This window comes from Budorcas taxicolor, chromosome 2 (genome assembly GCF_023091745.1).
Source record: "Budorcas taxicolor isolate Tak-1 chromosome 2, Takin1.1, whole genome shotgun sequence".
NCBI lineage: Eukaryota > Metazoa > Chordata > Mammalia > Artiodactyla > Bovidae > Budorcas > Budorcas taxicolor.
In genome coordinates, this window is record NC_068911.1 from 17,983,857 (window position 1) to 18,000,120 (window position 16,264).

The 16,264-nt window shown below is 49.9% G+C and overlaps 1 protein-coding gene across 10 annotated transcripts in view; it reads right to left on the reverse strand.

Moving 5' to 3' along the window:
- The window catches only part of IL4R (interleukin 4 receptor), a 50,004-nt gene that overhangs the window by 11,763 nt on the left and 21,977 nt on the right, over window positions 1-16,264 (reverse strand). For 3 of the 10 annotated variants that reach the window (XM_052656079.1, XM_052656072.1, XM_052656094.1), the window contains 4 exons: window positions 11,946-12,033; window positions 9,586-9,724; window positions 7,637-7,797; window positions 5,756-5,907 (listed from right to left, as the gene is read on the reverse strand). In XM_052656079.1, the coding sequence (XP_052512039.1) occupies window positions 5,756-5,907; window positions 7,637-7,797; window positions 9,586-9,724; window positions 11,946-12,015 (522 nt within the window). In that variant the 5' untranslated portion in view covers window positions 12,016-12,033. Of the gene's footprint in view, window positions 1-5,755; window positions 5,908-7,636; window positions 7,798-9,585; window positions 9,754-11,945; window positions 12,037-14,026; window positions 14,159-16,264 lie in introns of those variants that run through there. The other 7 variants (XM_052656027.1, XM_052656035.1, XM_052656045.1 and 4 more) reach the window with 4 other exon arrangements.

Genomic DNA, 16,264 nt, shown 5'->3' on the forward strand with positions numbered 1-16,264 from the left:
TGAGCTCCTATGGACTGTAGCCTGCCAGGCTCCTCTGTCAATGGGATTCTCCAGGCAAGAACACTGGAGTGGGTTGCCATGCCCTCCTCCAGGGGATCCTCCCGACCCAGGGATAGAACCTGCGTCTCTTACATCTCCTGCACTGGCAGGGGAGTTCTTTACCACTAGCGCCACATGGTCTGGTGTAAAGTGAGCCGAGGGGAGGTTGTACACAAAAGGGAAGCAAAGTCCTAACAGCCTGCTGGAGAAACCGGAGGGCAGCTGGAACTTTCCAGGGAAGCTGGGGACGGGGTGGAGGTGGCAGGAGGAGACCCAGGGCAGGGAGAGAAGGGCACTCTCACTGTCAGTGTCCCTTTCTTTCTAAATTGCAGAGAACAGGAAGCAGCAGCTGGAGCTGGTTCACAGAAGGAATCATACACTCTAGAGAGGAGTAGGGAATTGAGAAATGTTTTACTAAGAAACAAAAAAGAGATCGAGCTTCCAAGGAACTACTTGTGGTACACTTGGCTTTTTTTAACAAAAGGGCCAGGTGTTCAGGAGACTGTTCGGAGCAAAGGATCCCAGGGAAGGGGAAAATAGCACAGGCTCTGGAGTTTAAATCCTGGCTTCGAATGCCAGCTTGGCCATTTCCAATGTTGGGACTCTGGGTGAGTCATTCCACCTCTCCAAGCCTCAATGCCCTCGTCACTAAATGGAGAGACAAACACTTCTCCACCTGCAGGGCTTTCCCAGCCATTAGTCACAATACACATCATGCCTGGCACATAGTAGGCACTCAAGAAATGATCATGAACATGGCATTCACGGCCCTTGGTAGGCTTGAGGTCTCATTTTCTGCCTTTTCACTGTATACACTCCCACAGCCCCATAATCCTCAGATATACCATGAATTTTCATACCTCCAAGCCTTCTACCTGGCCTATCCTCTCACTAGAGAACTCCTATACATCCTTCAATGCCCAAGCCAAAACTCCATTACAGAATCTTTTCCAGAAATCATCCAGGATAAGGAGTAGCTCCATCTCCCGAATTCCACACTGAGTTTCTAATATTTTTAGAATTGATCCCACCAGTCTGAGCCACAGCTGGTGTCTGTAGTACTGTCACAAACACAGCTAGACACCTACCCAGCATCTATACCATTGGGGTCAAGTACTCAAAGCTCAGGGTAGGTAAGCCTCTGTCTCCAGTTCCAGGGTTAATGCTCATTGGTCCAAACCAATCATGGCTATTTCATTCCCTAGCCTGTGATTGGTTAGAGAGGAGCATGTGACCATCTCTGGCCAATGACCAATGAGGGGAATTCTTGCCGGCCCAGCTTTGTCCTTGGGAAGAGAAAGATGGGGGAAGATGTCTCATTAGCTTCTGCCCCACCAACAAAAGAAGCAGGAAATGGAATTCTGAGGCCTGGGGCAACCCCGAGCACCTACATGACCACTAAGCCACAGCCCAGGCACATTGACCGATTCTGTCCACTGGCTGGAGTCTGGTGCCAGGTCCCAAACCCAGCTGCATTTCAGCCAGCCCAGTCTCTGTTCCCCGTTCCTCAGAACTTCCTTTGAGGAGCCACCCCTCCCTCATTCTCGGCCCATCTGGTCTGGGTGGGGTTGACCTGACCTGCTCCAGAGGGGGGAATGTAATCCTCCCCTGGCCAGTGTGAACACTGCCTCAGCATCCCCCTCCTGCCTACAGCCTGTGACAGGTTCAGAGATTGGCATGTGGTCCCAGGCAGGTAGCTGATCACTGGCCCCACGACTTTTACTGAGGCTATCTGGAGGGAAGAACTTTTCCCACCGTGGCTTTAAGGCCGGAGCTTCTATTGGGCATATTGGGCTCTATGTGAGCAAACAGCCTGCTTAAAAATGAGGCTAAGGCCTTCCCTGCTGGCTCAGCGGTAAGAATTTGTCTGCCAATGCAGGAGACATGCGTTTGATCCCTGATCTGGGAAGATCCCACGTGCTGCAGAGCAATTAAGCCCACAGGCAGCAACTACTGAGCCTGTGCTCTAGAGCCTGCTCACCACAACTGCTAAAGCCTGAGAGGCCTAGAGCCTGTGTTCTGAAACAAGAGAAGCCACCGCAGTGAGAAGCCGGGCACTACGCCTAGGGAACAGCCCTCGCTCCCCACAGCCAGAGAAAGCCTGGGCAGCAGAAGACGCAGCACAGCCAAAAACAATAAATAAATGAAATTATTAAAAAAAAAAAAATGAAGCCAGGGCTTCCCTGGTGGCTCAGTGGTGAAGAAATAGCCTGTCAGCGCAGAGGACATGGATTCAATCCCCGGTCTGGGAAGATCCCACATGCCTGTGGAGCAGCTAAGCCTGGGCACCACAACTACTGAGTACTGTGCTCTAGAGCCTGCAAGCCACGACTACGGAGCCCAAACACCCAGCTACTGAGGCCCCCATGCCTGGAGCCTGTGCTCTGCAACAAGAGAAGCTACTGCACTCGAGCGCCGCAGCTACAGAGTAGCCCCCACGCGCCGCAACTGGAGAAGGCCTGCCTGCAGCGGCATTGTTTACAAATAAATAAATAAAAATGAAGCCAACACAGAATAAGGCAGGACCAAATGATGGAGACTCCAGGATCCTGGATCCAACCGTGACGGGCAAACACATGACCTTCCTTTGGACTCCATAGGTGGTACCCTTTTCTCCCCTCTGGCCCATCCCCTGAGCTAAGCCCTCACAGTTCCAGGAATTGGAAGGGGATTTACTGACCAAACTGTCTCCTTCTCTGGCGTCTATGTCAGGCCCTCTTCCCAACTGCTCTGAACCTCTCCAGTGTGAGCCCGACTACCCTTCCTGTTACTGCCCCACATCCTGGCCCAGTGCCAAGGAGGAAAACCACACCTGAGAGATGTAAATCAACACCCACCACCCCACCAGCTTGGCCAGAAAGAGAGGAAGCAGGAACAGAGCTGATGTGGCAGCTTAAGACGTCTGGGGCCTCTTGGCGGCAGACAAGGTCAGGCCAGACTGGCTTCCGGGACATGAGGCCTGGTCCCCAGCAGACCCTGAATAGTTACAGACCAGGGTCCAGGAGGACGAGATGGGTGGGATTCTGAGGTCCGAGGCTTTCAGGGGAAAAGGAAGATGACGTTTATGACGTTGTCGTGCCAGGCAGGGGCGCCTGTCTGTGTCACCCACTTTGTGCTCTCCAGAGCCCTGCGGGGTTGGGTGCTCTTGTTAGCGCCAAGTTACAGATGGGGAAACCGAGGCAAGAGGAGGGTGAGCAAGAAACTCAAGATCATGCAGCAAGTGGCAGGGAAGGTATTGGAACCTGGCTCCATGGGGCGCCAGGGCCCCTGGCGTTCAGATGTCGTCCTTCCAATGGGAATATCTGAGGTGAAAACCTGAGCGGCTTCCAGTGGCCTCCACCCCAACCTGCACCTAAAATAGAGGGGGCCTCAGCCATCCATTGTATAGCCCTGAGATTATTTGATGGTTTCCTACATATCAACTCTCCCTGTTTTAAAAATGTCAATGTGTGCTGTGCGTGCTAAGTCACTTCAGTCTTGTCCAGCTCTTTGCGACACTGTGGACTGTAGCCCACAAGGCTCCTCTGTCCATGGGATTCTCCAGACAAGAATGCTGGAGTGGGTTGCCATGCCCTCCTCTAGAGGATCTTCACCACCTAGGGACTGAACCCACGTCTCTTATGTCTCCTGCATTGGCAGGCAGGTTCTTTATCACTAGGTGCCACCTGGGAAGCCCCAGAATGTCAATCAGTTCAGGTCAGTTCAGTCGCTCAGTTGTGTCTGACTCTGTGACCCCAGGGACTGCAGCATGCCAGGCTTCCCTGTCCATCACCAACTCTCACAGTTTACCCAAACTCATGTCCATTGAGTCAGTGATGCCATCCAACCATCTCATCCTCTGTCATCCCCTTCTCTTCCCACCTTCAATCTTTCCCAGCATCAGGGTCTTTTCAAATGAGTCAGCTCTTTGCATCAGGTGGCCAAAGTGCTGGAGTTTCAATTTCAGTATTAGTCCTTCCAATGAATATTCAGGACTGATTTCCTTTAGGATGGACTGGTTGGATCTCCTTGCAGTCCAAGAGACTCTCAAGAGTCTTCTCCAACACCACAGTTCAAAAGCATCAATTCTTCGGTACTCAGCTTTCTTTGTATTCCAACTCTCACATCCATACATGATTACTGGAAAAACCATAGCTTTGACTAGACGGACCTTTGTTGGCAAAGTAATGTCTCTGCTTTTTAATATGCTGTCTAGGTTGGTCATAGCTTTTCTGCCAAGGAGCAAGCGTCTTGTTATTTCATGGCTGCAGTCATCATCTGCAGTGATTTTGGAGCCCAAGAAAATAAAGTCTGTCACTGTTTCCATTGTTTCCCCATCTATTCACCATGAAGTGATGGTACTGGATGCCATGATTTTAGTTTTCTGAATGTTGAGTTTTAAGCCAAATTTTTCACTCTCCTCTTTCACTTTCATTAAGAGGCTCTTTAGTTCTTCTTCGCTTTCTGCCATAAGGGTGGTGTCATCTGCATACCTGAGGTTATTGATATTTCTCCCAGCAATCTTAATTCCAACTTGTGCTTCATCCAGCCCAGCATTTCACATGGTGTACTCTGCATAGAAGTTAAATAAGCAGGGTGACAATATACAGCCTTGACATACTCCTTTCCTGATTTGGAACCAGTCTGTTGTTCCATGTCCAGTTCTAACTATTGCTTCCTGACCTGCATACAGATTTCTCAGGAGGTGGGGCAGGTGGTCTGGTATTCCCATCTCTTGAAGAATTTTCCACAGTTTGTCGTGATCCACACAGTCAAAGGCTTTGGTGTAGTCAGTACAGCAAAAGTAGATGTTTTTCTGGAACTCACTTGCTTTTTCGATGATCCAACAGATGCTGGCCATTTGATCTCTGGCTCCAAATACATTCTTTTCAAAAGGAACATCACAAATAAAAATAAATAAATAAAACAGAACCCCTCTGCCACTGCTGTGACTGGGGGCAAGTACCAAGATACCATGGGCATCTCGTAAAGGAAATGCAATCAGGGCCATGCAACGGCATTGAATTATGGCTGTCCATGCTTTCTGAGGGAAGGCTCAGCCTGCAGGCCCTTCTCTCTGTTACAAAGAAGCTCAGCTGACAAATTTCTAATTTATATTCATTCAAAACTTTGATCATAGTTCCATGTATTTTGGTATCTAGTATTACTGATGAAAGTCTAGACAGTTTATTATTCATAGTGCTTTAAAAAAGTATTTGAATGAGGCTTGAAACTTCTAATCCAATTCTGAGGATTTAAATACTATGTTGTTAAAAAAAAAAAGGAAATTAACCTGTGATGCAGCATTATTAACTAAAGTACAGATTTAGTTCAAATGTCAAATAAATAAATAAAAAATCTTCTTAAAAAAAAAAGCTCAGCTGAGAAGCGACTCTTGACAGTCAGTGTCAGGAGGGAGTGAACATCTCGCCCTGAGATTCAGTCATTTAAGTGTGTTTAGAGTATTGCCTAAAATCTCAAGTGCCCCCCGCCTGGGAAACAGATGTGGTCCACAGCTCTTCCTTTACAGATGAGGAGCCATGTCTGAAAATAAACTCCCTGTCTACACACTGGGCATCAGGGGCCTGGAGATGTGGAAAGACTGGTCCCCGAACAGAGCCACGACCAGCCACATCCGGATGGGGGCTGCTCTCCCCATCTCACACCCCAGAGTCTGAGTCCCCACCCACCCGAGTCCCAAGCGGTCACAGAGAAACCCCGCGGGGCGCCAACTCACATCCGTGGGGTCGTTTTCATTTGAGACGTTGACCAGGTAGGTAAGCTCGGAGCACAGGAGGTTATCAGAAGGGTACGGGTTGTTCCACGTCAGCAGCCACGTGTGGGAGATGTCGGCGTGAACCGTGAGGTTTCTGGGGGCCAGCGGTTTCACTGTGGAGAAGGAGTGGCTGGTGAGGGGCTGGGTAGGGCGACGGGAGGAGGTGGGCCCACGCAGGCACGTAGACAGTTTAGAGCCTCAGTCACCACCACCTCCGCAGCACATCAATGGGAAACCACATCGATTTAGTCATAACAGAGAATTACAACCGTATACCCGATTCTCATGTTGCTAAAATCCTACTGAGCACTGATTGTTCTTCTTGTTTAGGTGTTAAGTCATGTCACACTCTTTTTGCTACCCCATGGACTGTAGCCCACCAGGCTCCACTGTTCATGGGATTTCCCAGGCAAGAATACTGAAGTGAGTTGCCATTTCCTTCTCCAGAATATCTTCCCTACCCGGGGATCGAACCTGTGTCTCCTATACTGGCAGGCAGGTTCTTTACCGCTGAGCCACCAGGGATGGCCACTGAGCACTTCAGTGGCTATTAACTACCTTTTCACAGTGAATACAAAGTGGATAAGCCAAGCAACCCGAACTCTGGCTTTTCCACTTTGATCCTTCATACTTCTGGCCACATCTGTGTACTGTATTATTTACTAAGCACTTTTCTTTATTTTGATTTTTGTGTTTTAAACCTTCATCTCTTTTAAAATGATCATACCCATGAGATCACAGGTACGTAGTGAGCATTAAAACTCACTCAGTCGTGTCAACTCGTTTCAACCCCATGGACTATACAGTCCATGGAATTCTCCAGGCCAGAATATTAAAGTGGGTAGTCTTTCCCTTCTCCAGGGGATCTTCCCAACCCAGGGATTGAACCCAGGGATCAAATCCAGGTCTCTCAAAATGCAGGAGGATTCTTTACCAGCTGAGCCACAAGCGAAGCCCAAGAATACTAGAGTGGGTAGCCTATCCTTTCTCCAGTGGATCTTCCTGACCCAGAAATTGAACTGGGGTCTCCTGCATTGCAGGTGGATTCTTAACCAATTGAGCTATGAGAGAAGCCCCTAAAATCAATATGCATGTGTAAAAATTATTTTAATTGATAGATTCATTCATAGGCCAATTTAAATCACCCCCACCCCACCCTGGGTATGAGAAATCCCTTCAGGAATTGCTGATGTAGTGGCGAAGACTGTGTGCTCTGTGAGAATACTGCCTCTATCACTTAATAGCTGTGTGACCTTAGGCAGGTTACTTGCCTTTTCTGAACTATGTGCTTTTTTCCTTCTCAATTGCAAAATAGGGGTAATAACTGTCTTTGAGAAACCAAGGCTCAGAGAGGTAACACGGCTTGCCCAAGGTCACACAGTAATTAATGGTGTTTTAAACTCCTGTTACTACACTCCAGCACGCTCTCCAGGGATTCCTATGGGAACTCTGGGTATCAGGATAAGGGCAGCCTCCCATGGTCTACACTGTCTAAAGAAGCAGCAGCTGAATAGTCGACAGAGGGTGGAAGGATGGTTCCCAATTCAGTTTCTGACCTGCAGCAAGCATGCCTTCCACCAAACATACCTCATTCAACACGTTGATCTGGGCACTTAAATTCTGAAGGTTGAAATATCTGAACTGAACGGGGCCTGATGTACTCTTGAGCCCAACTCCATTTCAAAGATGGGAGGACTGAGGCCCAGAAAGAGGCAAGAACCCCATGGTGTTTGGGAAAAGGTAGGAGGCTGCTTGGATGGCCCTCTCCCGGGAATGAAGCCTGCCCAGCACATTGCAGGAACACCTGCAGCCCCGCCCCACCCCTGGCCCCGCCCCACTCACCATGCTCGCTGGGCTTGAAGGAGCTGTTCCACAGCAGCTGCCCCCCGGCCCACAGGTCCAGCTGGTAGATGTCTTCTCTGACCGGGTTATCTATCTGCATATGGCATGCGCACACTGCACCCCCGACACCTCCTCTGTTCTCGGGGACACATGTGTTCTTTCTGCAAACACAGATGTTGCATTAGGCTGGGCATGTGACTCACTGGCGACCCCGGGACACACCTCAAGGAACCTCAGGCCCTTCCAGCTTCCTGGTCACCCTGCATCAAGGACCAGATCTGGGGACTTGGGATCACAGTAGCTGGGGTGTGGTGGGGACAATGGCCTGGGAACACCTCCCTGCTGCCCACAGCTCCTCATCACATCCACTGTGGACTTTTATCCACCCCTGTCCCCAGGCTTGGACCCTGAAAGCCACTGAAAGGGAAGAACCCATGGCATGAAAGAATTTGTAACGACATGTGTGTGTCCTAGCGCCTCTCTGGTCACACAGTCCAGCCCGGGCACATACCCTGTGCCCCACAGCCTAATCCTAACGTGTCACCCAAAATAGCCAACCCCACATCTCATGGGTTAGGCCAGCAGCTGGCAAATGTTTTCTGTAATGGACCAGATACTAAATATTTGTGGCTTTGCGTGACATAGCCTTTCTGTCCCAACTATACAACTCTGCTGATACAGCACAAAAAAGCCCCAGCCATAGACAATACATAAACAAATAGGGATGGATGTGTGTCAATAAAACTTTATTTAAAAACATGGGTGGTGGGCCAGATGTGACCCATGGGGCAGTTTGCAGATCCCCAGTCTAAGCCAGTGTGCATACAGAAGCACAGTTGGTAGCCCAAATTGGGTAGCCACATTGGGTGTACTCAGTAGCCCACATAGGGTATGCTGTATATTCCACCGTGCTCCGTAACTGTATGCCTTGTGTACTAGGTCATGTCCTGGGTACCACGTGCAACAACAGTTAGCCCTGTGTACCATGGGATATCCCAGTGAACCAGTGAATTGGAAAAACATTCCAAGTTCCATGGTCCACCAATCACTGCAGTGAGCTCTATCACTAACACCGCACCCCTAAACAATGGTCTAGCCTGGAAGTTCTCAAAGTGTGGTCTGGGGTTCCACTGGGTCTAACAGTTTTCATAGTAATACTCTGACATCAGCCATCATTTCCACTGGTTTTCTCTCACAAGCTTAGAGTGCGATTTTCCAGAGGCTACATCATCTGTGGCGATGTTGTTGCTCTGACAGCCTGTTGAATGTGACCTGGTTGGCTCTTGGGATTTAAATTTTCTGTTTTAATTTCTAATACGGAAAATATCAATAGATGTAAGTTACCCAGGCTTTATCTATTGGAAGGACTGATGATGAAGCTGAAGCTCCAATACTTTGGCCACATGATACAAAGAGCCAACTCAGTGGAAAAGACCCTGATGCTGGGAAAGACTGAGGGCAGGAAGAGAAAGGGGTGACAGAGGATGAGATGGTTGGATGGCATCACTGACTCAATGGACATGAGTTTGAGCAAACTCTGGGAGATAGTTAAGGATAGGGAAGCCTGACGCTGCAGTCCATGCGGGTCTCAAAGTGTTGGACACGACTTAGTGGCTGAATAGCAACAACAGCTGATGTCAGACTAAAGCTGTTGGGGTCCTCGCTAATTCTTAAGCATTCAAGAGAATCCTGAGACAAAAATGTTTGATAACCTCTGATCTAGTCCAGAATTCCACCACATCCACCTGCCAGGTGCCTTGGTGACATTGAGCCTGGAGCCCCACAATGCACTCATTGCCTCTTACCCTGCACCCCAGGGTGCCTCGTCTCTATGGTGCCCAGTCAAGCCCCCAAGAGCTGAATTTAGCACATGCATTCCAGGGCACCACCTAGGCCAGGTGAACTCCAAGGCAAACCCTCCCCAACTCCCAGCTCCAGCCCAGGCTTACTCAGAGTAGTAAAAATTCAGCTGGTAGGACAGGTGGAGCTCGGCTCTGCAGTTGGTGGGCCCGGCCATCTCCCACTCACAGGTGGAGATGCTGATGTAGTCGGAGAAGCAGGTGGGATCCTGAAGGACCCTCATGCTCCCTGGGGAGACACAGGAGACCTCTGAGCAGCTGGAGCCCGACAACCAAGAGGGATGAGTCAGAAACCAGCCCACACACAACAATGAAACCACTGTCACAGGCACAGTCCCTACAGAGCGGGGGCCAGGACCGGGCTCCGGGAGTTTCCCAGCTAGCACTGGGATGATGCCTGCAGCTGAAGAAATACCCTCTGGTACAGGGTCCATCAGTGGGGACAGACCAAATGCACTTTTATCATATGCAAACTCAGTGACCCGCCCATGGCTGAATTAAAGGAAAAACATGTCAGTCTGGGGATTGCTACCCCACCACCACAGGCATCTGTCCCATGGTGTGGGTTGGGGGAGGCACTATTTTCCACTGACTTGCTCCCTGCCCCCCATCTATTCCCCAGCCCTCTCTGTGCTCAGGAGGCTGACCCTCATGGCCTTGTCATCCAGACGCCTTGTCCTCTGGCTTGGGCCAATGCTGAAGGACCGGATGAGAGGCTTGGGGGACTTCTTCCAGCGAGTTTGTTGGCAGAGCTGGAATCTGAACCCAGCCAGATGAATGCTGGGTTTGCCAAATCATCAGGGAGCTATTGCCCTGCTCTGGGCGGCCATACCCGGCCACCAGGTGCCTTTCGGCTCCCACGCTTAGTACCAGGCCCCTCCCAGCTCACAACAACTTGTGTTTGTTCGCTGGATAAAGGAGTTACCACATTAAGGAGAATCTTGCTGCTGTTTAGTCGTTAAGTCATGTCAGACTCTCTTGCGACCCCACAGACTGTAGCCCACCAGGCTTCTCTGTCCTTAGGATTTCCCAGGCGAGAATACTGGAGTGGGTTGCCATTTCCTCCTCCAGGGGATCTTTCCAGCCCAGGGATCAAACCCGTATCTTCTGCACTGGCAGGTGGATTCTTTAACACTGAGCCACGAGGGAAGCCCAAGAAGAGTCATAAATGTCTAATAAATACCCCAAACTCATCTCATGTCCAAAACTAACTCCTGATTCCCCGCCCACTACAAGTATCCTCTGCATCTCATCAATGATAACTGTGTCCCTCCCAGTCACTCAGGTTAGAAATACTGGAGTCATTCTTGCTATCTGTCTCTCTCACTTCAATTCCAATCTGCCTTCAGATCTACCTTCAGATGGATCCAAATGCCAATGCCCGCCCCCTCTGCCCTGCCGGTCCCGGCCCCACCCATCTCAGGGCCCCACCCATCTCACAGGCCCCACCCATCTCACGGCCCCACCCATCTCACGGCCCCACCCATCTCACGGCCCCACCCATCTCACGGTGCCTCCTCCCTGCCTCCCAGCTCCCACCCCGCTTGGGCCCCCGTTTACTTAGTTGTCTTCACCTCTTCCCTCCTCCTGTTCACTGACTCCCCTACGTCTGCATCTCTGCATCGTTTGGTCTCTCCAACACTCCAGGCAGGCTCTGGGCTTGGGGCTGCCACTGAGCACGCTCCTAACTTGGACGTGTGCCCGGCTCCCCATTTCCTTCACATTTGTGCTCCACTGCGACTCCAGGCACTTTATTTTATTTTTTAGTTTTTAAATTGAAGGACAATTGCTTACAGAATTTTGTGGTTTTCTGTCATACATCAAAAAGAATCAGCCATGGGTATACCCATGTCCCCTCCCTTCCTGAACCTCCCTTCCATCTTCAAATCACAGTCCTCCCCCTCCAGCCAGCATTCTGAGTCCTGCCTCATCTGTCCTATTCTGTCTTTCGCCATCATCTTCTGAATGAATCTGAGCAAAACTCTGGGAGACAGTGGAGCCTGGCATGCTGCAGTCCCTCGGGTTGCAAAGTCAGACACAACTTAGTGACTGAACAACAGCAACATCACCTTCTAAGGTAGCCTCTCCCTTCTCCAGGGGATCATCCCAACCCAGGGATAGAACCTGGGTATTTATTGCAGGCAGACTCTTAATACTAAAGTGGGTAGCCTATCCCTTCTCCAGCGGATCTTCCTGACCCAGGAATCGAACTGGGGTCTCCTGCATTGCAGGTGGATTATTTACCAGCTGAGCTATCAGGGAAGCCCCTAAGGATCTTTAGAATCTCCTTAATATTAGAAGCATCTGTCATCAGCTGTCCCCTCCCACTGTCATGCAGTCTCCTCCAATCTTTGTGTTGTTCTCTGATTATCCTGGGGGCCTGGTGCGGAAACAATCCAAAGGTCTGCTGAATGAAGGAAGGAACAGATGACTGACGGGGGGTGACTTACCAGAGCGGGCCACCCACAACAGGATCAGGCAGCTCACTGGGAACATGAGTACAGAGAGAAGCCGCCCCATCGGGAGATCCTACGGTGCCTGCTGGGAGCAAGTAATCAGGTTAGCGGGTTAGCACTGACTCGTGATCTCCCAGCCCCATCAACTCAAGCAGCTTTCAGAGCTCACCTCCCTCCAGACACGACCCTCCCTCGGCCAGCAACAAGCCTTCCACACCCACGACAGTGCTGCCTACAACCACTAAACACAACATACCCGCACAAAGCCCAGAGTCAGAGCCACAGAACACCTGTTTCAAGAGATGCTTCTTAAAAGACACCCCATGGCCTATTGAGTTTGAGCAACCCCCTTAGACTTCTGCAAATTCATAATGCACATTAACATGTGAAGGTTCTGATAAGTCTCACAGTAAAGGAATCTACCTTTCTTCATTTAACCCAAGGCTTACAAAATTTATTTCCAGACCTAACCTTCATTTATGTGTGCGTGTGTGTGTGTGAAAACCCCAACTAATCTCTGGAGCAGTTTACAGTTCCTTGAAATATACTTTGGAAATGCTACTCTTTAATTGTCCAGCCTTACAGAGCGGGTTAAATAAATGATGGTACCCATGCCAGGAAGTATTGTGCCTGTGCTTAGTCACTCAATCGTGTCCGACTCTTTGCGACCCCAGGGACTGTAGCCCACCAGGCTCCTCTGTCCATGGGATTTCCCAGGCAAGAATACTGGCATGGGTTGCCATTTTCTTCTCCAGGGGATCTCCCTGACCCAGGGATTGAACTTGCTTCTCCTGTGTCTCCTGCATTGTAGGTGGATTCTTTATCCATGAGCCATCAGGGAAGCCCCCATGAAGCATTGCTGCTGCTGCTGCTAAGTCGCTTCAGTCGTGTCCAACTCTGTACGACCCCACAGACGGCAGCCCACCAGGCTCTGCTGCCCCTGGGAGTCTCCAGGCAAGAACACTGGAGTGGGGTGCCATTTCCTTCTCCAATGCATGCAAGTGGAAAGTGAAAGTGTAGTCGCTCAGTCGTGTCCGACTCTTTGCGACCCCATGGACTGCAGCCCACCAGGCTCCTCCATCCAGTGGGATTTTCCAGGCAAGAGTACTGGAGTGGGGTGCCATCGCCTTCTCTGCCATGAAGCATTAGGCAGCCACTAAAAATGACACTGCTGAGCGTGTCAGATTCACTACGTCCATGGCTTGTACCCATGTAACTTTGCAGTCCCTTGGACAGCAAGGAGATCAGACCAGTCGCTCCCAAAGGAAATCAACCCTGAATATTCACTGGAAGGATCGTTGCTGAAGGCGAAGCTCCAATACTTTGGCCACCTGATGCAAAGTGCTGACTCACTGGAAAAGACCCTGATGCTGGGCAAGATTGAAAGCAAAAGGAGGAGGGGACAGCAGAGGATGGGATGGTTGGAGAGCATCACAGACTCAGTGGACATGAATTTGAGCAAACTCCGGGAGATATTGGAGAACAGGGAAGCCTGGCGTGCTGCAGTCCATAGGGTCAGACATGACTTAGCAACTGAACATCTTTGCAGTGCTCCCACCCCCATCATCACTCCAGGGAGGGTGTCCTCCGCAACCCTTGAACCCTGGCCTCAGCTATGTGACTAGCTCCAGCCGGTAGGACATTAGCAAAAGTGACGCACAAGGAGACACGCTGTTGCAGGGCCACTGCCTGGACAACACGCCTGGGCTAGACTCTGGGAGGATGCTGACATGCAACAGTCCCAGCAGTTTCATGCTGCATTAGGCAACAGGCGGCCGCCCCATTTGGGAGAGTGAGGTCACTTGAGTCAGGTCAAGATCAGCAGGGCTGCCTGGCCAACTGGAGGCTGACCTTGGATGCACTAGTGAGATCAGCCCAGCAAAATCAGCCAAGCCCAGGTAAGCTGCCCCCACAAACTTGAGCTAACAAATGTCTCCTGCTACATGCTCCTTGAGGTTTTGTGGTTAGCTGTTACAAAACACTATTACTGTTCCCCTCCAGTCATTACTCCGCCACCCTGACTTCTAATCCCGGATCACTTTTCTGCTGTTTACACAAATGGAATTGTGCATCACCCCTAATGTGTTAATGACATCCCATAATCCGTGATCTGTTGCTGTTTTCAGTCACTCAGTCGTGTCTGACTCTTTGCAGCATGACAGGCTTCCCTGTCCTTCACCATCTCCTGGAGTTTGCTCAGACTCATGTCCATTGAGTTGGTGATGCCATCCAATCATCTCATCCTCTGTTGCTCTCTTCTCTTCCTGCCCTCGGTCCTTCCTAGAATCAGCACCCAATCCGTGATTGGGGAATAAAAATTATTAAATGCGGTTACCCCAAAGAAAATCTAATTCAAATCCCCCCAAATCACAAGGCCCAGCAAGAACCCCTTACGTACTGAAATCTATTCTTCCATATCTGTTTAATTAAAAACTGGGAGATAAATATATTTTATTTACCAAAATTGCAGCACCCAATACATGCTAAAGCTTAAAACTTAAACTTACTACATCCTTTAACATCATTCCAGGCCACTAGGATCCCCAGCAGTTAATTAGCAGTATTCCATTGTGTGGCCACTGTCAGATTTTAGCCCTTATTTATTATGTTTATTACTTTGTTACTATAAACAGAGGAGTTTATGAGCCCTTCCTGGGAAAACCATCACCATACATTTCTCTGTTTATTTCCTTAACTTTAAATACTTGCTCTGTCGCTTGGGACAGAGCAAATTGCTTAACGCCCCTGTTCCTTGGTTTCCTAATCCATCAAGTGGGGCCAATACACTCCATTTCACTGGGATGTTATGAGGATTTTTTACAAATTAATTAATTAATTAGGCTATGTAGAGTCTTACTTGCAGGCATACTGGAGCTTCTCTCTAGTTGAGGCGTGTGGCATATGGGATCTTATGCCATCCAAGGATGGAACCTGAGTTCCCTATATTGGAAGGTAGATTCTTAACCGCTGGACCACCAGGGAAATCCCTGTTGTGAGGGGTTAAAAAAGCTACACACGTGGAGTCCTCAAACAGTGACCTGAACAAAGTAATGGGTCAAGTAATGTCAGCAGTTATCATCACTAAGAAAAGCGCTCAGAAGCCGACTCCCGAGGGGTCAAGGAGTTTGCAATTTCCTCCCACCAATCCCGACGCGTAATGCCAAACGCCCTCTCCGCAGCAACAGACTGGGATGGCTCCCCTGGCTTGACTGAGAGCACCCACCCCACACCCTCAAGCCCCGCAGCGGTCTCTGTGTGGGAGTCCCATCCGGAAAAGCAGCTGCCAGGCCTCGGGCTGCTTCAAAGTTTACACGCCATTAAGAGAGTTACCCTATCTTTCAGAGTTTTGGCTCCTTTTACTGCTCCGTGGAAAAGACACTAAGATCAACCTCACAGGTGTGTTGCAAAGAGGAAGTCAGCTGTGTACCTACCGCACCTGGCACAAAGTCGGGAGCGTAATACCACACCAGGGCCCTCAAGCTCCGTGGGAAGCTTTCCAGTGACTTTGTCCTACTTGAAATCCCTCCCCAGCGGGGCCAAATCTCCAACTCCACCTGGCTCCGCCTCCCTCTGTACTTGGCCCCGCCCCTCTGTGCTTGGCCCCGCCTCCTCTCCACCTGGCCCCCACATACAGAGGCACTCCTGCCCCACTGGACACCGTCACTTCCTGCCACCACTCTTCAAACACACCAGGAACTCATTCTCACCCCCATGCCTTTCCTCTCCCTATCCTCATTCATTCTTGCTCACTCTCTTGTCTCCCTCTCATGCATTTATTCATACATTTATTCATAATGAATAAACGACCCCTTAATACTCGAGTAGTTTATCAAGAAAAGCAAGGAGAGTCACCAATATAACTACAATAGGACCATCAAAAGCAGGGAGTTAACACAGATGCCAGCTAACCCACAGACCCTATTTCCATTTCGCTAATTGCCCCGACGATGCCCTTTTATGCATCTGCGGACCATGCCATCCCAGCGCCCAGGGCTTGGCTTCTAAATATTATTCTGCACTGACAGAAACCAGAGCTCCTCCGACAAACAGCTGACTCTAGGAGCAGGAAAAGTACACGAAAAGCTCAGAACTCTTGGGCCAGTAAAGGCGGGCTCTGAGAATGATGAAGACCTCTCGAAAAGACAGAGCCAGCTAGAATGGCTGCCCACTGGCCAAAACAGGCAAAACTGGAACCTCATAATGAATTTTTTAGTAACCAACTGTAACCCTTTAGAGGTAAAATAGGGGTACAGAAGTCTAAAGTGATACAGATGAATAAGTGGGGGGAATGGACAGCTCTATTTCACAACAGC